Consider the following 23,823-nt stretch of genomic DNA (forward strand, 5'->3'; position numbering starts at 1 on the left):
GCCGTTTTGCAATACGCTCCCCACGCTCCGCTCCCAGTTCGCCTCCTTCCGCCCCCCTTCTCCACTAGACCACTAGGATCCGGCGGCGGCGGCGGCGGTCCCCGCGAGCCCTCTTTTACCTCCACCTCGGCCTGGAGGGCTTCCCGAGCCCCGGAGACCTCCCACTGCTCGCCCTACACCACCACGGCGGCGGCCTCCCACAGCTCGCCCTCCTCGTCTTCCACCACCGCGGCGGCCTCCCGCGCCGTCGAGCGTGAGCGAGTTCGGGAGCGCTACCAAACATGGAGCTTAGCTGGAGCGGGAGCGCGTGGGAGCTGGTTGGGAGTCCTACCGAACAGGCCCTCAAACACTAACCGAGCGGCGCCTAGCCGCCTTCCTTAGCCGTCGCCCATGGAAAAGTTCCTCGTGGCGGCGCCGCCTCATTCTGGCGAGGAGCCCGCGCCGCCTCCCAGGTGCTCCGCGCCCCCCAGAGCCACGCTCGATCGGCCGCCTTTCACCGCTCTCTGAACCTCTTTTGGTCGACAGGAGACACAGGTGGAGGCGCATCACCGTGGAGCTCGACGGTCGCATCGATGACAGGTTCCGGCACCGGGAGTCGCGCCTCCTTCTCAATTCTTTCGTCGAGGTGCCATACTCTTGAAACAGATAGCTGTTAATCGTTTTGATTTGGGTTCTATTGTTGTTTATTGAGTTCGCCATTGAGATTTCTTAGTAGTAGGAGTTAAACAGGATGTGGAACTCTCCATGGCAAGTTTTGAACATTTTTTTTATAAAAATTATAGTAACCTAATCCTAGTGTAACTATCCCCTTTTTAATTTATCCTAGCCTAACTAACCCTTTTTAGTTAATCCTAGCACAGCTATATGTTTTTGTTCGAAAACAAAATGTAAAGTAATTTAGTGGAATAATAGAGCATAAATGTACTGTGATCCGGGAGAAATATCCTTAAGATAAACTCTGGTTCCTTTTGATTTATGAGCTTCACAGCTTTAGCTGACTAGCTTCTAAGGTCTGTTGGTGTTAAAGGTTATATATCATCTCTGTGGGAAAAGGAAAACGAGGGGCCATTTTTGTCTTTTGGTTCTTACATTCCAATATACATTTTTTTCAATCTCGATTTAATTTTCTCATTTACTTTTATCTTGACAAGATTGGGGCATTCGATCACAAGTATTACATGCATGGTGAGGAACGGTGTCGAACATATGTAATGCTGATCCTTTGATTTATGTTTTGCTTGTAATGCCCAGCTGCAGTACTTCATCCAACTGACGGGTTTATTGTGATTGCTCCCATCAGGTGGATCGAATGATTAGTGCTTCAACTATAGATTTTCATCCAGCAAGGTCAGCTTTTCTCTTTATAGCTCTTTGGAGCATTACCTTACATGATTTAGAGTTATGTAATGGTCACCTTCCTACAGTTTCATTTTAACAGCTATTGTATTTGAACAGGGAGGGTGTTTCAGCAATAGAATTTGATAGAAAGGTAAAATGCATATTTTGTGCAAATGTAAATTTTCTAGTTTAGCATGACTGTGAATTCCAACTCGTCGCCTTCCAATTTTTCAGAACAAAGTTGTGATACGAGTAATATCAGAGCATCCTCATTTCTGATTTTAACCGTGCAGGGAATATACCTTGCATCAGTGACACTATCAGGGTGCCTGACAGTGCATGACTTTGAGACCTTGTACTGCTCTAAATATGGTCCATCATGCAGTAAGTTAAAACTAGAACCCACGTGACCTCCTTTCTAACTTGTATTGTCTTCTGGTTAACATTATTTTTCTCTAATCATAGCTTCCTATCTTCATTTGATTTGGAAACTAGAAATCAGGTTAAGAACCTGACTTTTCCTAGACAAAGAGCAACCTCTGCACCTTCTGATGATACATTCTTGTCCGTGCAAATCTAGTTCTAATTTGTATATTCTCAAAGCACACCAAAATAGTTGAAATAATGACACACTCAGAGTGGGAGAATTAACACTCTAAATCTTCATTTGCAAAGCTGTTATAATTTTCTTAGCTTATAGGCTTAGGTGAGCAACTTACTTTTTTTTCTTTGTAGGTATGCCAGATGAATCATCAAATTATGTGCTCCATATATCTAACCGGATTCCCTTAAATGCTGTCCGATGGAATCCAGGAAACCAAGACGAGGTACAGTGCATATTTATTCTTAACGCAGTATGGGATTTTCCAGTTTCAGATACTTCAGTTCCCAAAATATTTTGCTACTTGATACTATCAATGTTTACCAAGCCTAACTACCATGCAGCTTGGCACTACAATCTGTTTTGTAATAAAAAAGATTGAGATAGTTATGAGTTCATTTGATTCCTATGTATTTTATTGTCGAAAATACCTGCTGCAGATCGCTTGCACATCAAGTCAAAGTGATAAAGTTTTCCTCTTTGATATTGGCTATGTCTCATCTGCACCAACTGAAGTAAGCCCCCTTTTGTGTTGTTCCTCATAAATGCTTCACATTTTTACGCAAGGAAAACATGTCTGCTGTTGGTTTACATTAGCAAATCATGTGTTATCCTTTCCCTTTTCTATCTATTCCTAGATTATCACACATTGCTGTCTCTTACTTTGTTCAATTTATTTTTCCCACTGTTTTTTTGTCAGTTATGTAGCTGCATAATATACAAGAATTTATGGCAAAAATAGTGTTGTGGGTCTGAATCAGAGATAAGATAGACCTGCTTCCATCAGTATGAATCAAAAATTAAAAAAAATCCACAATGTAAAAGAAAATGTTTCTAAATAATATCTTTGTACTTATTTAAATATTGTAAATTAGAAGGGATTATAGCTTTATCTACGAACCATTTTCTAAACATACATATCCTCTGACCTGAATTATTACCATTTTAGGTTTTGCATAAAGGAAAATCCAAATTCCCCGCGCTCTCTGAATCCTGCAAGAGTCTGACTGATATAACTTTTACTTCAGATGATAAGTCAAGGTAGGTAACAAATTTCAGGGCTATTCGCCTCTTCATGCCATCACAGTTGCCTCTGTGAAATAGGACCAATAACAAAATATTGCTATTTAGTACTGTGGAGCTTGCTCTAGACAATCAAGAGCATATCATGTTCTCTGGTTTTCTTTGTTCATAGTCCCTTAAGACATATGGACAGCTGTGAAGCTAAAGAAACCAAGGACTGCTAAACATGATGTGTTACCAAATAAATGTAGCTATGTGGGTTGGGCTGGGTGAGTTATCGAAGAAGAGATAGATGTGGATTCTGCTGATGGTTGTGTTCCCTCATAAATAAATAAAGGTTAGCTGTTTTATTTAGGGGAGAAAATTGGGATTTTGCCCTTATGGCAGGTGGGCTTCGCCCAAATGCCATCAAAGTTGTGGGATTTGGCTGAATGTCCTTATGAAACGAGTCTACGCTAAAATACCATTTCGCGATTTAAGCCCAGTGGTATTTTACCTTTCCCTTCATCTCTCTCATGCGTTCTCTCTCTCTCTCTCCCCCAAGGGATCTCTCTCACTGCTTCCTGGGCGTCACGGCGAGCACCAGCCCCACATTCTGGGTAAGGGACCAGGTCAGCATCTTCGATCTCTCTGGCGTGGCGCTGGAGATCTTTGCTGACAGCTTGTGCATCATGGAGGCCGGGGATAGACTAGTGTTTGGCCGCGGTGGGCCAGGGGCAGCAGGGAGAGGGAGAGGGAAGATTACTAGCGTGAGAGAGGGGTATGGCTGATTCAACATGCAGGGGCAAAACTGGAAGATTAGGCTTTTGTTTTGGCCCAAAAAATAAAATGAGAATTGAAATGGTGAAGTGGCATTTTAGCGTGTAGGCAATGCTTCATAATGGTGATCTAGTGAAGCCCACAAACTTGATGGCATTTGGGCGAAGCCCACCTGCCATAAGGGCAGATTTCCAATTTTCTCTATTTAGTGTACTTGAATGTCATTATCAATATCTTAGTGGTATTTGAGGCGTACGTACCAATATGCAAACACATCTTTGCCTTATTGGAAATATGGGGATTTTCACTTACCAGTTCTCTTTCATAGGATATTTGCGTCTGGCCTTGATGGGGCCGTGTACATGTGGGACAGGCGGTCAAGTAAGACACACTGTCTTGAGCTTATGGCATCTCCAGAATCTCAGTTCAACACTGTCAAGCTAACTGTGGATAATCGGGTATGCATAAGAATTTAAAATATTCAATAACAGGTGTTGCTTGCTTCTTTAGATTACTTTGTTTTATATAATGGTGAAATTAATCACGGAATATGCTGTTTGAGAACGACATCCCATGAACTTAATCATCTTGTTATGATAAACCTAATGCTACAGAATTCTATTTCACAAAAAGGAGGCTACAGCTGGATGAGAGGCCCTTTGATGATTGGTGGGATAATGCAAGCCAGAAAGTTACTTGTCAGATCAGAAATGGGTTTAACTCTCTGACTTATCATTCTACTAGGGGTTTGGTCAATTTGGAACCACCGTAATCATTGTCTTCGATGGGTTTTCCCTAGTCTGGCAGGTGTGATATCACTTGTGTTAAGGCTTGGTTTCCGACGTAGGTTGTAGCTATGTGAGATGGAAGGCCAGGGTTTGAAGCCCTGACGGTGAAGTGGCGCTGTGCTGCGTGACGGTGCAGAGAGGGAGGCTAGGGAGGCACGGGGTAGCCGGAGAGATTGATTGAGTTTAGGTTTTATAGCCTCATATCTTAACAAACTCAATTTCAAAGAAACTCCACTCTAATATGATCCGACTAACAGAACTGGACATCGGAGTGCCAGGCTGAGAACCGCGTCGCTGGGCGCGCCAAGGCTTTGGCGTCGCGCCTCAGCCATGGTTCCTCTTCCCCCTGTGCTGGTACATGTTGCCAACCATAACAACTTGTTGCTGAGTGATAGAAGCCTAACAGGCTGAGATATTATTCATTAGAGGGCTGAGTTACAAGAGGGTTACATATATAGCCTAGGATACAGAGGTGCCCAAAGTGCCAGACCCGAAGGGGCCAGTTTAGACTAGAGGAGCCCAAAGGGCCAAGCCAGCCTGGAAGAGGTGGCGCATTCATATGTAGAGTAGAAGCATTCACATAGAAACTAGATATTCTAACACCCCCCGCAGTTGGAACGTCGCTAGGACGAACGTTAAGACTGGAGCGAAACTCTAGGAAAACAGAGGAAGGGAGCCCCTTGGTGAAGACATCGGCGAATTGCGACGTGGTGGGAACGTGGAGCACACGGACAGCCCCAATGGCGACGCGTTCCCGGACGAAGTGGAGGTCGATTTCCATGTGCTTGGTTCGCTGATGTTGGACGGGGTTGGTGGAGAGGTAGACGGCGCTGATGTTGTCGCAGTAGACGAGGCAGGCGGACTGCAGCGGCTGATGCAGCTCCTGCAGTAGTTGCCGCAGCCAGGAGGCCTCGGCGACACCGTTGGCGACAGCCCGATACTCGGCCTCGGCGCTGGACCGAGAAACGGTGTGCTGTCGCTTAGAAGACCAGGAGACGAGGCTGCCTCCAAGGAAGACAGCATAGCCGGAGGTGGGGCGGCGAGTGTCTGGGCAGCCGGCCCAGTCGGCGTCCGTGTACACAATAAGTTGAGTAGGGGATGATCGAGGAATGACCAGGCCATAATCCAGAGTGCCCTGAAGGTATCGAAGGATTCGTTTGGCAGCAGCAAGGTGACTCTCCCTAGGATCATGCATGTGAAGACAGATCTGCTGGACTGCGTAGGCAATGTCGGGCCTGGTGAAAGTGAGGTATTGTAAAGTGCCCGCAAGGCTGCGATAATTTGTAGGATCAGCAACAGCAGGACCACCATCAGCAGAGGCTTTGGCGCAGGTGTCAACAGGGGTAGAGCAAGGTTTGCAATCAGTCATGCCATGACGAGCCAAGATATCCAGAGCATACTGCCGTTGGGAGAGAAAAATAGCAGCACCTTGTCGTTGAACTAACATTCCAAGGAAGTGATGAAGAGGACCAAGATCTTTCATGGCGAATTCCTTCTTCAAAGCATCAATAACACGGCTAAGAAGCTGTTGGGAGGATGCAGTGAGTATGATGTCATCAACATAAAGAAGAAGGTAGACTGTGTCAGCACCCCGGCGGTAGATGAACAGGGTGGTGTCCGAGCGAGCTTCAGAGAATCCCAAAGTGACCAAATAAGCAGCAAACCGACTGTACCAAGCGCGTGGTGCCTGTTTCAGACTATACAGGGACTTGTTCAGCTTGCATACATGATTGGGAAGAGCAGAATCAGTGAAACCTGTGGGCTGCGAACAGTAGACGGTCTCTGAAAGAACCCCATGAAGAAAAGCGTTCTTCACATCAAGTTGATGTATAGGCCAATCACGAGAGTGGGCCAAAGTGATAACCGTGAGGACAGTTGCAGGTTTGACAACGGGGCTGAAGGTTTCATCATAGTCGACACCTGGCCGTTGTGTAAAACCTCGAAGAACCCAGCGAGCCTTGTATCTGTCCAGGGAACCATCAGCATGAAATTTGTGTTTGAAGATCCATTTTCCAGTGACCACGTTTGCCTTGGCAGGGCGAGGAACGAGGTCCCAAGTGTGGTTCTCAATAAGAGCTGCATGTTCTTCCATGGCGCGACGCCAGTGAGGATCAGTGAGGGCGTCACGACAAGACCGAGGAATTGGTGACAACGCCTCGGTGTGAAGATGAAGGCGCGGTTGGTGATATCCAGACTTCCCACGGGTCGTCATGCCATGAGAGTTGGCGACCGGTGGGATGGGAACAACACCGACAGGAGGAGCAGCCTTCACGTAGCGAGGTGGTGAAGGGACGATGCTCGAGCGCCGGGAGGGAGCAGCAATGGGAGACGTCGGTGACGGTGCTGGAGCAGGAGCGTGCCGGGAGTAGACTTGGGTGACAGGCGGTTTGTTGAACGCCGTCGGTGGTGCCCGGGTCGTGGTGGGCGCCATGGGCACCACGGGTGCTGAAGGCACCATGGGCGCCGGACGAGCAGCAGGCATCATCAGCGATGGAGAGGTAGCAGGTACCGGGAACGCCGGAGGTGGAGCCGAAAGTGCGGGGAAGCCTGGTGGAGACCTGGGTGCCCGCGGGAGATGACCAGGGCTGTGTGAGAGCACTGGCAGCAGTGGAGGCTCATCGGGCGGCTCAACCTGCAGGGGTGCAGCAGCCACGGGCAGGGAGCTGGCACGGCCTGAAGTAGTGGGTGTACCTGCAGAATGAATAGGAGCTGGTGGAGGCTCATTATTAGTTAGAAAATCAAGCTCGTCGGGTGGAGGAGATGATCGGTGATGGAAGAAAGGAAAAAGGGATTCGTCAAAGATAACATGGCAAGAGATGATGACCCGGTTGGAGGTGAGATCAAGGCAGCGATAACCTTTGTGATCAGGGGAAAACCAAGAAACACGCACAAAGTAGAGCGAGGAGCAAGCTTATGTGGGGCAGTGGCAGTGAGATTAGGATAGCAGGCACACCCAAAGACCCGAAGTTCGTGGTAGGAAGGGTGAGTGGCATGGAGGACGAAGTAGGGTGTGGACAGACCCAACGTCTTGGTGGGAAGACGGTTGATCAGATAGGTGGCAGTGGCAAGAGCGTCCACCCAATAGGAGGGAGGCATAGATGCTTGAAACAGTAAGGTGCGGATGACATTATTTGTGGTGCGAAGGATGCGCTCAGCCTTGCCGTTTTGCTGCGAGGTGTATGGACAAGACATACGCAGGGAAACGCCTTTGGCAAGAAAGAAAGCGCGAGAGGAAGAGTTGTCAAACTCTCGGCCGTTATTGCATTGGATGGATTTTATGGGGCATCCAAACTGAGTGGAGACATAGGCGAAAAAATTAGAGAGAGTGGAAAAAGTGTCGGATTTTAGGCGAAGAGGGAAAGTCCATAGAAAATGCGAGTAGTCATCAAGTATAACCACTGTTCGCCTACACGGCCGTGTAGCCCGTGTACACGCCGTGTACACGCTACACGGTGGTGCGCCGTTTCCGTTTAATCGTCCGTTTACCCCGTTTAATTGACCGTTTAGCCCGTTTAGTGGACCGTTTAGCCCGAATAATGGCTAAACGGTAGGTGACCGACTGTTTACCGTTTAGCGTTTAGGAAAACACTGAGTATAACTAAATAGTACTTAAAACCAGAAATGCTGAGTACAGGAGAGGTCCACAAATCACAATGAACTAAATCAAAGGGTTTGGATGCCCTGGACATCGAACTAGTGAAAGGTAACCGAACATGTCATCCAAGTTGACAAGCATGACATAAAGAGGTGTCGCCGGGCTTGCTGCAGATAATAGAGGAGGACTGAGCAAGGTGTTGGAAAGCATCCTTGCCGGGGTGACCAAGGCGACGGTGCCAATCGATCGTCGACGGGGTGGTGACAAGAGCGCAGGAGCCGGACGATGATGATGGCAGCTGTAGGGTGTAGAGAGGTCCCGAGCTATTGCAGCGAAGGAGGATGGTGCCCGTGCGTAGGTCCTTTACAGAAATACCAACAGGGTCAAATTCAACAGAAACATGGTTATCAGTGGTGAATTGACGAACAGAGAGAAGATTTTTGATGATGTCAGGAGCAAGGAGAACATTGTTGAGGCGAAAGGGACCGGGAAGGGTGGAGTAGCCGGTGCCAACCACAGGGAGAGTGGCACCGTTGCCAACAACAATGGAAGAGGGAAAGGTGGAGGAAGAGGATAAGGTAACCATACTGGGGTTGGATGCGATGTGGGAGGAAGCTCCTGAATCGACAACCCAATCGCTGCTGCCTGGTGGCGTAAGGGTCACAGTGCTGAAAGCGTTGGCGAGGGAGTGTGGATCCCAAGGTGCCCATGCAGGAGGGGGTGCCTGAACCGGTGCCTGGGAGTACAGACCAGGGCCCGAGGTGGAGTATGGTGGAGGAGCCGGAGCCATAGCAGCCATCAGAGCTTGCTGTTGGTGTGGAGGGAAGCCGGCGCGAGGCGGTGGAGCACGAGGACCGCCTGGGTTGGAGCCGGGCCACATATGAATGGACCCAATCCATGGATTGAACACGGAGGGCCATGGCGAGCCTCCAGAGCTGCCTTGGCCACCTCCAGAGCCGCCTTGGCCACGCCCACCGCGGCGACGGCGCCCACGTCCGCTGCCAGAAGGGGCGCCCCCAGTAGAGGGAGATCCCTGAGGGGGGCGCGGTGGCGCAGGAAGTGGAGGCGCAGGGGGCTTGCTGGTTGGTGTAGTGAGAAGCGCCGAGGGAGGAGCCATAGGCTGCTCCATGTTGAGTTCAGCAAGGCGCAGGTCTGCGCGAACGTCGCTGAAGGAAGGAAACGACTTCTGGCGAGTGATCAGCTGTGCCATGAACTGAAACCGTTCGTTGAGGCCGCGCAGGACGTTCAGGACGAGCGTACGGTCACTGATGGGCTCGCCAAGATCAGCAAGGGCATCAGCCTTGGTCTTCATCTGGCGGCAGTAGTCGTCGATGGAGAGGGCGCCTTGAGAGAGGTTGCAAAATTCAGCATCAAGAAGGAGTGCCCGGGATTCGTGATTTCCCAGGAACTGATTCTCGACCCCGAGCCAAGCCGCCCGGGCAGTGGTGCCAGCGTGCTCGTGGACGATGTCCAGAAGGTCGGGGGAGATGGTGTTGAAAATCCAGGAGACGACCACGCAGTCCATGCGAGACCATGCCGGATCGTCGGGGCGGGCGTCATCGCTGAGGACATGATCCCTCAGGGAGAACCGCCCGAGGGTGAGGAGGAAGTAGCCGCGCCACTTGGAGTAGTTCGATGACGACTGGAGTTCGGGAACGATGGGGATCAGGTGCTTGATGTTCTGGACAGCAGCCGCCTGGCTGTGGAGATGAGCAATGGCCGCGGCTTCAGAGTGGGCGTCATCGGTGCGAACATCGTCGTCCTTGAGCAGCTCCGCGTGAAAACGATGGCGGAGGACGGCAGCCTGTTGCTCCAGGGCGTCAGCCTGCGCGCGCTCTTGGTCAAGAGCAGCGGCGGCAGTGCGAACGCGCTCCTGGGCGGCGGCGGCAGACTTCAGGAGGTCGGCCTCCTGTTGGAGCTGCTAGCTGCGCTCGGTGTTGGAGGAGCGGATGGAGATGGCCTGGGCCTCCAGCAGCTCGGCGGCGGAGGTAGCTTCATCACGAAGCTTGGCCGCAGCAGCTGTGGCCGAGAGACCGGTGGCCATGGGCGCAGGAACAGCGGGCGCAGCGGCCTGGGGGCGCGCGCGCGGCTGGGGAAGAGGGGCGGAAGCGGCACAGGACTCAAAAGTCTCGTGATACCATGATAGAAGCCTAACAGGCTGAAATATTATTCATTAGAGGGCTGAGTTACAAGAGGGTTACATATATAGCCTAGGATACAGAGGTGCCCAAAGGGCCAGACCCGAAGGGGCCAGTTTAGACTAGAGGAGCCCAAAGGGCCAAGCCAGCCTGGAAGAGGTGGCGCATTCATATGTAGAGTAGAAGCATTCACATAGAAACTAGATATTCTAACACTGAGGAATTGCAGCTATGGGGTTTGGCCAGGGCTTGAGGTATTTCACAGATCCTTGCCCTTGTGCTTGATGAGGGTTAATTTTAGGTCGAGGTCGGGTTTTTTCCAAGCTAGCACTGGCATGTATGTTTCCATAAGCCTTAGGAGTTAGTGGGTCTGTGGTAAGTGTTAGAAGGGTTTCTCCAAACCCCTTTTTTCTTCTTAAAACAAAAAGAAGGCTTTGCTAGCTGTTTCATGTTTTCAATGTGCTGTACATTTTCTATTATCTTTGCCACCTCATCTGATTTACACCCTTTCTTAACTTAAGCAGTCAATTAAAATTTTAATTATCAAGCCATCCCATAAATGGGCATTTACCATTTGTTTTGCAGACTGTGTTTGGTGCAGCTAAAAATGGCACAATCCATGTTTGGGATCTCCGTGGAGGAAGGGCATCAGCTGCTTTTCAAAGCCACAATGAGGTGGGTTTTGGTGTTCAGCAGATTAACTTTATGTATTCAGCACACGTGGTTCTGCAGTCTTTTACTTCATGATCAGCTTGTAACATGCGATCTAATTGCCTATATCTCCCAGAAGTTGCTTTAGCCCATTTGTCATGTACGAAAAACTCATAGAGTGGTTTACCCGTGCCAAAAGGAAATGAATATACCAATTCTCAGGGAAATTAAAACATCCAGTGTGCTGAAGCCTAATTATGATTGATTCAGAACCATGTGATGTCATATGAAACCTTTTTAAAATTTTAAAACATGAAGGATTCTATATCATAGTTATTAAGAATTAACTCACGTTAAGCGGTGTAGTCTAAGTAAATTTAAGGTGTCAAGCATTGGAAGCCTACTCCCCCCTCCCCCACGCGAAAAGCAACTAGCAAGAAGTTTTTTGTGCTTTTGGTCTTGGCTATGTGTTATGTGGTTTGTTATGGGTTGTAATTCTGTAATGCTTGTGGCCTAAACTGTTAGGTGTTGGTCAGTGACCCCTTCAATCAGCATGCTTCTCTGAATCAGAGACTTAGAGTTGTAGGTTGATCCGATGGATGGGTTTCACATACTTTCCTTCTGTTTCTCTTCTGTCTTTCTTGGTATGAATGCTGTATTTCCGTTATGTCATAATGGAAATGGGGGAGATCCTCGATTCATTTTTTTAATTAATAGTGAAGAAGTAACTTACAAAACAAAGCATAATAACACCAAGAAAAACAAAGAAAACAATACCCACAGATGCCGCCAACGCCTACCAGAGATCTGGCACAAGGTTATTGTCGGTACAGAAAGTGACCAACTAGTAAATATTTGTAGTTTTGCTGTACGTTGTGATCGGAGGTGGCCTAGCATTCAATGACACGGGATTTATACTGGTTCAAGCAACGTGCCCTACGTCCAGTGTGGGTCGGTCGGTGACTTTATTCCCGAGCCCAGGTGCTCGAAGTCTGTAGTAGGGTTACAAACGAGGGAGAGAGAGATGGGGTGTTCGGTCGGTCCGGTCGGAATGGCCGAGATTGACAGGAGCTATGCTATGAACGAAGTGTCCAACCCTAAACCTGAACTTGAAGAAGTCGACTTGGGTGAACACCCTCTCTGTTTGGAGGGAGCACATCCCCTTTTATAGAAGAAGGTGATGGCTTTACAAGAGAGAGAGTACGGACGTTTCTAAGCCTTGTTGCCCACGCCGATGAGGATGGGACAATGGTGGACGCTCGCAATACTGTTGATGTCATTGCAGAATGTCAGGTACATGTGAGAGGTTGAGCTGCTTTCTTTAAGACTGAAGGACGTCGGTACCTGCAAAAATGCTGTCTCGCCGACTGGAGGCATGGCTCTACCGAATTCACCTGGTATGGTGAATTCCGGCGCCCACAACACTGTTGATGCCCAAAGGCATGGGGGTCTTACCGTACGGGTGTTTTGACCGGCGCCTACAATACTGTAGAGGTAAATGTCGGCGCATACAACACTGTTCCGCAGGGTATGGTCCCTGGTGCCGTGGTTTGACTTGCGAGCCCTGTCTTGCCTTCCTTAGTACGCCTTCTGGTTCTTTCCGATCGGGCGTCCCCGGTCGGATGGCCCCAGTTGGTTCTGGCGCGCCAGTCGGAGGATAGCGATGGGCAGGGTTTTCTATGGACCCCGGTCGGAGACACGGGGTCGGAGTCGGAGGCGGTCCTCGGTTCAGGCTTTCCGAGCGGAGGCCGTGCGAAGGCAGCCGGGGCCTGACGCTAGCGCTCCGATCGGAGAGGCCGTTCGGAGTTGGCCTGAGCCCGAGCTAGTGCTCCGGTCGGAAAGATGGGCCGAAGGCGGCCAGGGCCTGAAGCGAGTGCTCCGGTCTGTTGAATTTAGATTTTCGGGTCGGTCCAGAGGAAAAGAAGGTCGTCCTCCTGGGCTGAGCCCTGGCATGGAAGCCGGTCCTCGAGGGACCCCGGGTTTATGAACCCGACAGGAGCCCCCGAGTCCCCGGGCGATTCGTGTCTTGCTGACGGGTGCGCGCGAGCGCACTCGCGGGTGTAGCCCCCGAGCCCCCGGGTGGTTCGTGCCGAACTGGCTGGGGGGTGTTTCCGAGTTTGTCAACGGGGGATGTTTTTCTGTTTTGTCGGCGGGTGCGCGTGAGCGCACCCGCGGGTGTAGCCCCCAAGCCCCAGTCGGTTCGGGCCGAACCGGCTGGGGGTGTTGTCTCAGCAGGCGTGTATGCATGTTTTTTAGTTTGAGACGGAATTTTGTTAAACCGCGGCGTCGTTGCGCGCCGTGGGATCGGGTGAGTCGGAGTCATGAACGGACCCTGGCGTCGGTGCGCGCCGTGGGTGGAGCTAGTTCGGTTCGGTTGTGTCAGAGCTCACTGATCTTTTGGCGTCGATGCGTGCCGCGGGATCAGGTGAGGCGGAGTCATGATCGGACCCAGGCGTCGGTGCTCGCCGTGGATCGAGAGAGTTAGTTTTAGTTAGTGAAGCCGTTTGAAGCCGTTACGCGAGTTTAGGAGTCGCGGTCCCAGGAGCCGTAGCCGGATGTCGCCGATCCTGTCGACGCGAGTTAAGGAGTCGCGGTCCCAAGCCGTAGCCGGATGTCGCCTATCCTGTCGATGCGAGTTAAGGAGTCGCGGTCCCAAGCCGTAGCCGGATGTCGCCTATCCTGTCGACGCGAGTTAAGGAGTCGCGGTCCCATGCCGTAGCCGGATGTCGCCTATCCCGTCGACGCGAATTCGGAGTCGCGGTCCCATGGCGTTTAAACCCCCGAGCCTTGTCGGGCCTTCGTGGGGGCTATGAGTCGTTTTTGCGCTACCCCATCCGGTTCCTCACAACCGGAGGGGCTGAGTTTCGTCGCCTGTCCCGATCGCTCGGGCTCGAAGACTAGCTCGGTGAGCTCGCTAACGGGTGTGATCGAGTGGAATCCGGGTCCGTTGTTTGTGACGGGGTTGGCATAGCCCTCTTGTGGCATTCCACTACTCTTTTTCCTTCAGCCCGGCAGATGCCTAGGTCGTTCCATAGACCGACCCGGGTGGCCTGACGGCCTCTCCCTCGATGGAGATTCTGTGGGCCTGAGAGGTTCAGGATCGAACGAGAAGGTTGAGATGACCCGCTTTGCCAGACCGGGCAAAGGCCGCACGGTGCTCATCTACGGTTTTCTCCTCTGGCTCTGTTTGGTTGCTCATGTCGAATGAGGCAAGCCACCGCTTCGTGGCGCAACATGGAGCGTATTGGTGCATTTCGCTGCACGTGCGATGCTTAGTTCCCGAGCCCCCGGGCGGTTCATGCCCTAACCGTCCGGGGGGTTCAGGTGTATGAGATGAATGCGCGTATGGATGTATGAATGATTTAAATTGAAATAGAGGGGCTTTGATAGTGTTTTACCTTGAAGACTGGAGAGACGGGGTTCGTTGGGCTCTAGTCGGAAACGTCCGTCCGGGACTTGCACTTGTCAATCGTGGGTTAGCCCTCGCGTGAACAGTTTTGTGTTTAATGAACATATGCTTACCTTGATGACCTGAGAGACGGGGTTCGGAGAGCTTCAGTCGGAAATGTCCGACCGGGACCCGTGCTCGTCATTCGAGACGGAGTCGACATGGCCCTCATGGGGCACTCCTTCGCTTCCTACCCGTATCTCAGGTGCTTATCCTGAGTGAATCGATCGACTCAGGAGGCCGGTTGGTCTCTTGGCGGAGATTTCGTGTTGAGCCGAACGTCGTGCCGTCGGGGGGTGAGCAGCCTGTGCTCTCGTCAGTCGCACCGATAGCAGACGCCGCTGGGTCGGTTTCGTAGCTCGTAAGATATAAGCAGTTTAGTGAACGTAAAAAAGTTTAAGTTTGTGGGGGAGCCCCCGTGTAAACGTTCATGTGTGTTTTAATGACTGCCATGGTATTTTGTTTTCTGTGATGGAGTCACTCCGTTCGGGGAAGCTTGTTCCCTTTCGTTCCTTAGTTTAACCTTAGCATAATTTTGTTTTAAATTTCTTTCTATCTCGTACCTGCCTGTTTGTTCCGTAGGTCGTAACCTTGCGAGCCCGGGGCGTGGCCCGCGAGGCTCGGCCGATCGTAACCGTAGGAAAAGGCGGGGTGCGATCAGTCGGAATGTTTAAAGCAAAGCTACGTAAGGTAAAATAAAGTAATGAGCTACCCCTTCGTTAGGGTAGGATGGAATTTCTCCATACAACAGGAAACAAAACAGGGAGGTAGTAGTGCCCCCTAGTGGAGCCCCCGAGCGTCCCGAGCCGAAAAAGTGTTCGAGTCAGGGTGCTATTACAGGAGCGTACGTTAAGTAAATAATGGTAAGATTGAACTTAGGGAAAGAAAAAGCGACATAGCTGTTCCAAGGTGCTCGGAGAGAGCATCATCGTTGTTGTCCTTCAGTCGGTAGGTGCCCGGTCGGATTACTTCGATCACCGTATAGGGCCCTTCCCCTTATCTTCCTTTCGTGGTACCTGCGGAGGGTTTGTTGGTTTGTTGCAGTCCGGGACTGCTGGGGTTGACGACTCCCCGAGCCGTAGGAGCTCGAATGAGTTGACGACCGCGGTTGCGAGCTCGTAGTTCTCGCGGTCGCACGCGAAGGCATGCGAGAAAGCACTACTCACGGTGATGACGCCGTTTGGTCCCGGCATCTTCAGCTTGAGGTAGGTGTAGTTGGGGATTGCCATGAATCTTGCGTAGCATGGCCACCCCAAGATGGCGTGGTAGGACCCCGGAAAGTCTACCACTTCGAAGGTGAGGACCTCCGAGCGGAAGTTGGCTCGGCTGTCGAACGTGACGGGCAGATCGATCTGTCCGAGCGGGTATGCCTGCACTCCCGGGATTACCCCGTGGAAAGGGGAGCCCGTCAGGCAGAGCTCCGACCGGGGGATGCGCATGGCATCAAGGGTGTCGACGTATAGGATGTTGAGGCCGCTGCCTCCGTCCATCAGCACCTTGGTGAGGCGCTTCTTGTAGACGATAGGGTCGACAATGAGCGGGTAGTGTCCCGGTCTCGCGACGTGGGAGGGATGGTCCCTCTGATCAAAGGTGATCGGGGATTCCGACCAGCTGAGGAAGGAGGGAATGGCCGTCTCGGCGGTGCATGCTTCTCTATAGCGGACCTTGTGCTGGCGCTTGGACCAGACTGCGTCGGATCCGCCGAAGATCATGATGCACTCTTCGGGCTCGGGGAAGCCGTCTCCGTCCTTGCCCGCCGCGCCCCCTTTCTTGGCTGCCGCCTCCTTGCCGTCTCCCTCCTTCGGCCCGTCGGCCTGTCGGAGGAAGCGTTTGAGGAGCTCGCATTCCTTGTAGAGGTGCTTGACGGGGTAGGCGTGGTTGGTGCATGGACCGTCCATGAGTTTGTTGAAATGGTCAGGCAGTCCCTGTTGGGGCTGCTTGGCCGTGCGATCGGCCGCGGCGACCAGCGCAGAGCTGTCCGACCGGCATCGATCTTTTTTGTTTTTCTCGCCCTTCTGTGTGGAGGGGCCTTCGTCCCGGTCCGTGCGCTTGGCTTTGAGCTTGTCCCGGCCTCCGCTAAAGACCGCTCCGACCGCCTCCTCGCCAGAGGCGTGGTTGGTGGCGACGTCGAGCAGGTCGCGGATGGTACGGGGTTTCAAGCAGCCAAGCTTGTGGATCAGGGACTCGCAGTTCGTCCCGGAGAGGAACGCGCTGATGACGTCTGCGTCGACGACATCGGGGAGGGAGTTGCATCGTTGGGAGAACCTTCGGATGTAATCCCGCAGGGACTCGTTGGGCTCCTGCTGACAGCTCTTGAGGTCTCAGGAGTTTCCCGGGCGGACGTAGGTCCATAGGAAATTCCCGACGAAGACCCTCTTGAGGTCCGTCCAGTCGCGGATGCTATCGTGCGGGAGGAATTCGAGCCATGTCCGAACATGCTCCCCCACGCAAATGGGAATGTATTGAACGATGAAATAGTCATCATCCACGCCTCCGGCCCGACAGGCGAGCCGGAAATCTTCGAGCCAAATGCCTGGGTTGGTCTCCCCGGTGTATTTCGTGATGTTGGTGGGCGGCCGGAACCGCTGCGGGAACGGTGCTCTCCGGATGCGCCGGCTGAAGACCCGTGGCCCCGGGCCCTCAGGGCTGGGGCTCCGGTCGTCCGTCCGGCGACCGCGCCTGGGGCGCGTTTCACCGCTTCCCTCGATGGTTTGGCCGGGGCGCATGTCACCTGCTGTCGTATGGTGGACATTGTTATCGTGTCGGGCCCGACGCCGGTTGCCGATGACGCTGCGAGCGTCCCGGTGCGGATCGGGCCGCTCGTGTACTGGCGATTGGCGTGAAGCAGGCGCCAGGTCCGACCGTGGCGCGACTGCCGCACCGCGAGCCGGGCCTGACGGCTGTGGCGGCGAGCGAATGGAGCGATCCGTCTGGCGCGTCCTCGTTCCCCCGGTGGGGAGTGAGGGCGCGGGTCGGAGTCACGACGCGGAGCTTTCCGCCTGTTGGACGGCGGCGGCTTCTACTAGAACCCGGAGGTTCCGGTAGACTGCCCGCTCCTGGGGGTTGGTGGGCTCGGGAACGCCGCGCAGAAGCACTGCCGCAGCGGCGATGTTCTGGCTAGCCCGGGCAAATTGAGGGAGATCGTTCCCCTCATTCATGATGTCGTGTTGGACTTGACGGGCGCGACCCCGGGCGCTGCCCGCCGGGCCATGCGCATGGGGCGCAATGGGCTGTACCAACGGCGCAGGCGCGGGCGGCGGCCGGTTCTGCCGTCGGTGTCGTAATTCCTCGGCGTGTGCTTGCGCAAACGCGAGGGCCCCCGCACGCGGGTCAGGAGGGGTGTGAGTTTGCTCAGACGCCGCCACCACCGGTGGCTGTCCCGGAGCGTCCGCCATAGCGCACTCCCGGGATGGACGGTGACGGGGCGTCACCTCGCCGATGCTGGAACCGTCGCTCTCGCCCTCGCCATCCGGGAGTTCGTGGGAAACGGCAGGAAAGCAGCCTGCCATTCCCACGAACTCGGACGTGAGGGGGGATGGTGCCAGCATCCTTCGGAGCCCCCGAGCGTATGCCTCCGCGGAGGATGCAAGGCCGTAGGGGAACCGATCGTACGGTGTTTGTGGTGTGAGCGGTACATTTTCTCCGGATGATCGGTGGGAGATAGTAAATAAAGAGCGAATAACAGTACGCGTATTACTTACAGTGGGGTTTGAGCAGAGAGTTTGCTCGGAAAGAAGCGCAGATGCCGCGCCGTCGAAGTCGCGCGTCCCAGAGTCGATGGAGGGCATCCCTCCGACGGGTTCCGGGTCGCGAGCCTCCTCGCGGAGGTGTAGTACACCGAGCCGGTCAGCGACGAAGGCCATGCTTCCGAAGCAGAAGGCCTGGGGTGGCTCGAAGACTAGGGGAGCCCGCATCCCAGCGGGTGAGAGTGCGGGAAACTCCAGCGAGCCGAAGCGGATCGTATCGCCCGAGCCCGCCACGGCGGGGGTGGCGGAGAAATGGGTCATCCGATTACCAAAAAAGTGTTGAACGTACAACGTCTTCCCCACGGACGGCCCCAACTGTCGGTGCAGAAAGTGACCAACTAGTAAATATTTGTAGTTTTACTGTACGTTGTGATCGAAGGTGGCCTAGCACTCAATGACATGAGATTCATACTGGTTCAGGCAACATGCCCTACGTCTATTGTGGGTCGGTCGGTGACTTTATTCCCGAGCCCAGGTGCTTAGTGGGGTTACAAACGAGGGAGATAGATGGGGTGTCCGGTCGGTCCGGTCGGAAGGGCCGAGATCGACAGGAGCTATGCTATGAACAAAGTGTCCAACCCTAAACCTGAACTTGAAGAAGTCGACTTGGGTGAACCCCCTCTGTGTTTGGAGGGAGCACATCCCCTTTTTATAGAAGAAGGGGATGACTTAACAAGAGAGAGAGAGAGTACGGACGTTTCTAAGCCTTGTTGCCCACGCCGATAAGGATGGGACAATGGTGGGCGCCCGCAATACTGTTGATGTCACTGCAGAATGTCAGGTACATGTGGGAGGTTGAGCTGCTTTCTTCAAGACTGAAGGACGTCGGTACTTGCAAAAATGCTGTCTCGCCGACTGGAGGCATGGCTCTACCGAATTCACCTGGTATGGTGAATTCCGGCGCCCACAACACTGTTGATTCCCAAAGGCATGGGGGGTCTTACCGTACGGGTGTTTTGACCGGCGCCTACAATACTGTAGAGGTAAATGTCGGCGCCTACAACACTGTTCCGCAGGGTATGGTCCCTGGTGCCGTGGTTTGACTTGCGAGCCCTGTCTTGCCTTCCTTAGTACGCCTTCTGGTTCTTTCTGATCGGGCGTCCCCGGTCGGATGGCCCCAGTTGGTTCTGGCGCGCCAGTCGGAGGATAGCGATGGGCAGGGTTTTCTATGGACCCCGGTCGGAGACACGGGGTCGGAATCGGAGGCGGTCCTCGGTTCATGCTTTCTGAGCGGAGGCCGTGCGAAGGCAGCCGGGGCCTGACGCTAGCGCTCCGATCGGAGAGGCCGTTCGGAGTTGGCCTGAGCCCGAGCTAGTGCTCCGGTCGGAAAGATGGGCCGAAGGCGGCCAGGGCCTGAAGCGAGTGCTCCGGTCTGTTGAATTTAGATTTTCGGGTCGGTCCAGAGGAAAAGAAGGTCGTCCTCCTGGGCCGAGCCCTGGCGTGGAAGCCGGTCCTCGAGGGACCCCGGGTTTATGAACCCAACAGTTATCCAACTGAAACTCCAGGGGGTGGGGGCCCTCATGACAATTCCTCCATTCAGGGACATGGTACCAAAAGCATTGTCATTGTCTGCTTTGTCAGTGAGCCAAGCAGATCCTTGGGCTGGAAAATCTCCCGCAACCCACAAACCCCTGTCTTATCATGGCATCGTTCTAGACTCTTATAGTTACTCTTGAGTGGCTAGAGCTCGTGTATTTTCTTCACAGCGGCACGCCTGTAACTGTTTTGCCCGGTGTGTGTTGATTTTTCTTTAGCCTCTCCTTTGTATTATTTCTTCTCTTCTAAATGAAATGACACACAACTCTCTTGCGTTGTTTGAGAAAAAAAATGGTCACCGTTGATGCACCGATCATGGCCTTTGTTTAATACCAAACTATTCTTTGAAACTGTGCAGACTTGTCAATCTAGTTTGTTTATTAGTTTGAATAGAACCATCTAGGTAAATTCTTTGGAATCTTTTTCATGCAGCAATGTATAGTTGTATTGATAACATGAGGGTTTGTATTCTTGGTCAATATTTCCAGGTTCAACAATTGCTATCAGTGAAGCTATCAACATTGTTGGGCAAAATTGCATCACTAAAGGTACGCAGAAGACAAAGAAAGACTTGTTATTATGGATTTATCTGCTAAAAAAATAACATACCACTCTTCGAGACACATTGATGCATTTTGTGTACACATTGAATGTAATTTAGAATTGCTTTTTTAACACTACCATTGAAAGCGTCCAAGATGTTGAATACAAGAGTATTGACATTTAGAGGCATACTCCAAAAGAGTACCATGGTCCTGTCCTGTGACCCTGTCCTGGGTTCAGAAAACCATTTTTATTCTTAAAATAGGGGCTGAGATTTGGCATCCCTAGCAACCATACCACGTGTCATCTAAAGTCAGACAGGTCTCAAAATTCTGGTTGCCATGTTACTGAGATTTCCAACTGATCCGTTCGAGTTCCTAGCATGCAAGTTCATAAAGCTGTTGGGTAATGGTCCCTCCACTGCTTGACACATACTTGTTACAGTCCTGAATTTTCGAATGCATGATATTTTTTGTCTGCTGAGTGCTGAGAATACAACTTTTTGTTCATTCCAATCTTGGTTTTTGAACCTCTTGAACCCGTTTTAATTACAATGTCTACTCATCTCTGCAGAAAGTATATTCTTACACTTGGATTGATACAATGAAAACACTTCTTTGGATTTTTAACATCCAAAATCATAATATATCCTCCTATTTGAAATATTTTGTTTTTTTCTTGTGGACCACTCCTGAATTTCATTACCATGGTAATGAGTGCAAAACATTCAACGTCTACGATAAGTATGCGTATCACCTACTACTACAAGTCATACTGCAAGATACACCCTAGATTGCCCTACTCCAACTTCAGAAAACTGCCACAGAGAAGCAAAATATACTTACACAAGATTACAATCCTACCATTTTGTATTGGATTTTGGATGCGATTTACTCTGCACTAGTTGGCCTTCTCCAACAAGATCTCCCATTTAATATCTCCTTCAACTGTCAGGTCTCACCTTGTTGGTCCAGCACCTTGCTTGCATCGTGCTGCTGAGGCATTTCCTGTCTTGGATGGAAATGCAGCACCACCGCATGCAACATGGCTTTCCCTTCTCAAATGTGCTGATCCTCTGGTTTCTGCAACCCTGCCCACTAGTAGACAATATTGGTAGGAGATTTGATGATTTTGTTTTCATAGTATGCATGGTTTCACCTTTTTCCCTATCGCCCTGCAAATACCACCTGGGCCAACCATGTGGAACTGTTTCCCCCGTAGAAACCAGCTATAAAATTCAAATATCATACTGCCTAAAAGATTCAGGTGCACAGTTAACTCCCAGAACAAAACTAATACTCCATACATATTTAGGTATGGCACATCCAAAAAAATGTTGAATTGATTCTTCTTCCTCACAATCACAGAACTTGGATCTGGAGTCGCCCTGCCATTTTCTTCTCTTTAGATTGTCCCTGGTTAGCATAACATCCTGAAACACAAACCTCATTCTGTTATATTCCAACATTTTCAACGAAAATGTCGAAATATATTTGTTTTTAGCTGGTTACATGATATACCATCATTTTTGACATTACTCATAAATTGTAAAACATGGAACCATTTCTGATTATGAAACATATCATTTGCAAACCATTATTTTGGCATTTATATTTTTCAGGAACAATCAAACATTGTTTCAAGTCCAATTCTGTCTATAGACTTCAACCCTAGTTGTTCATATCAATTGGCCTTCCATCTTGATGATGGCTGGTATGTATCTCCATTTTCCCCTTTAAGGATCATTGTTCTTGTTAGAAATTTCTGTCTATGATCATTTTAAGTCACCATATTTAGCCCATGATAACTCTTCCACTCATTTAATGCATTAGATCTCAATGAATTTCTTCTACGCACATCTCATGTTAGGTCTGGAGTCCTGAATGTTAACAACCTCAATGTGACTCACCTTCATTGCCCTCCTCCTGCTTGGTTGTAAGTATCCTGCTATGTATTTTGTTTGAAGCCTATGTTCCTACAAATATTCTTAATTAAAGTATGCTTGTTCTGAGGTACACTTCGTTTTCTCTTACTAGGGAGAGTACGGACTTGGTGCTGCAAAACCAGTTAAGAAAGCCAACCTGGCTTCCGACATCTTCTGTAAGAATATTACAGAGTACACTAAACCTTAGTACCTGCAAAAAGTTTTAATGAATGCTGAATGTTGCACTCCTGTTTACTGTTGAGAAGTTCCCTTGATGTTAAGGAATTTGTCCAGATTTATGCAGTTGGGTCTTCTTCATATGATGGTATTTATCTACTGGACTTTCATCCAGATACGAGCTCTGCATGCCATGTGGACTACAAGTAAGCTGCTCTACCCCTTTGTTTTTTGTTTGTTTTCTGGAGATATACCTAAAGAAGTTCAAGACTTCTGGTTATTTACCTATTGTTTTTTTATTTTTATTTTGCCCCTTTATCATATGATATTTATTCTCTTTTTTCCCACTTGTTTTCCACATTTCAGAGAGGAAACAAGAGTCTCCGAGGAAAATCAACCTGCAGAAAACAAGTTTGTTCCTTTATCCCAAAGGGTGCTTTCTTGTGCAGCCCATGCACTCAGTCACACCATAATTGCCGGTACACAGGTTGGTTTAGTTCTGTGGTCTCATACATAATTCCTGCAAGTATCGACCTCCGCGGCTCTACCATTTTAAACACTGATAAACTATTTTTATTTCTCCAGTTCTCATCGTTGCTCATGTTATCACAAAAGTACAAGACTATCAGGAATCCAGAGTCATGAAAACCTGCCATTTCCTCCACGCAACATCTCCAATTGTGCATTTGCAGAATCACAATGGTGTTTGTTCATCGCCAGCGCGCAATAAAGAATTATGTGCAGCATGGAGACCTTGCTGGTGCCACTGAGTCTTCAGATCTAGTTGGCCGGTCACTAGGTTCAAAGTGCTGCCAATAACCAGCTTCCAAGAACTGATGAATACGCAGCCATTCACACAAATGCTCCGTGTATGCTGGTATCACCGCAACCTGTGCCAAATTCTGTACATTATCTCCGCTTCTCCAAGTTGTTTGGCCAATTTTAACATCTCTCGATGTGCCCTGAGAGGGTGAGACCTATCTTAAACTCCAAGGTCAGGTGCAGAGTGTAATGACCTAATAGGCTAGGGGATCTTGTATTCTTGTACCTTCTCTAGGAATGGCACTGTTCCTAATGTTCTCCTTCAGTTCATAACTGTACAGTTTCATTAATACTCTATGTATGACTAATAAGAGAAGTCAAGAACAAAGTACTCCGCCCCATATGATTCATAGCGCCGGCTTCGGTGGAGGCGTGGAGCCAATCAGCCAATCCTTCCACTGTTGCTGCGTTCTGTCCATCCTTGGACCGACGTCACTCGCCAGCACTGTCCACTGTGGCTGTTGTGATCGCCGCTGTCAGGGATCACCGTTCTGTAGTTTCTATTTCTATCACGGCAGCAATGACGTCGATCTCAGGGATCACCGTTCTAGTTTCTATCACCGGTATAGATGTTCAACGGCCGACATGGCACGGGCCTGTGCCAGGCACGACCCGATGGGGTTCGGGCTAGCATGGCATGTCGTGGCCTGTGCCGAGGTGGGCATCGTGCCTGACCTACGGCCCAGGCATGGCATGCTGGGCCGTTTATCGGGCCGGGCCGGCCTGAGAAGCAC

General features: G+C 50.9%; 1 protein-coding gene across 2 annotated transcripts; it reads left to right on the forward strand.

Annotated features, from left to right (window-relative positions):
- Positions 1–23,418, forward strand: LOC136477562 (uncharacterized). 2 transcript variants are annotated; one of them, XM_066475764.1, is made up of 18 exons: positions 1–452; positions 526–625; positions 1,152–1,208; positions 1,301–1,347; positions 1,456–1,489; positions 1,632–1,722; positions 2,074–2,165; positions 2,380–2,454; positions 2,889–2,980; positions 4,050–4,179; positions 10,828–10,917; positions 20,112–20,171; positions 21,788–21,879; positions 22,036–22,101; positions 22,203–22,266; positions 22,385–22,473; positions 22,634–22,754; positions 22,853–23,418. In XM_066475764.1, the coding sequence occupies exons 1-18, from the start codon at positions 391–393 to the stop codon at positions 22,910–22,912; spliced, it is 1,422 nt and encodes a 473-aa protein (XP_066331861.1). In that variant the 5' UTR covers positions 1–390; the 3' UTR covers positions 22,913–23,418. The 2 variants fall into 2 exon arrangements, with proteins under 2 accessions (XP_066331861.1, XP_066331862.1); XM_066475765.1 differs by lacking the exons at positions 1–452; positions 1,152–1,208 and having other exon boundaries at positions 587–625; positions 1,252–1,347.
- The last annotated feature ends 405 nt before the right edge of the window (positions 23,419–23,823 follow it).

This window comes from Miscanthus floridulus, chromosome 8, assembly GCF_019320115.1.
Source record: "Miscanthus floridulus cultivar M001 chromosome 8, ASM1932011v1, whole genome shotgun sequence".
NCBI lineage: Eukaryota > Viridiplantae > Streptophyta > Magnoliopsida > Poales > Poaceae > Miscanthus > Miscanthus floridulus.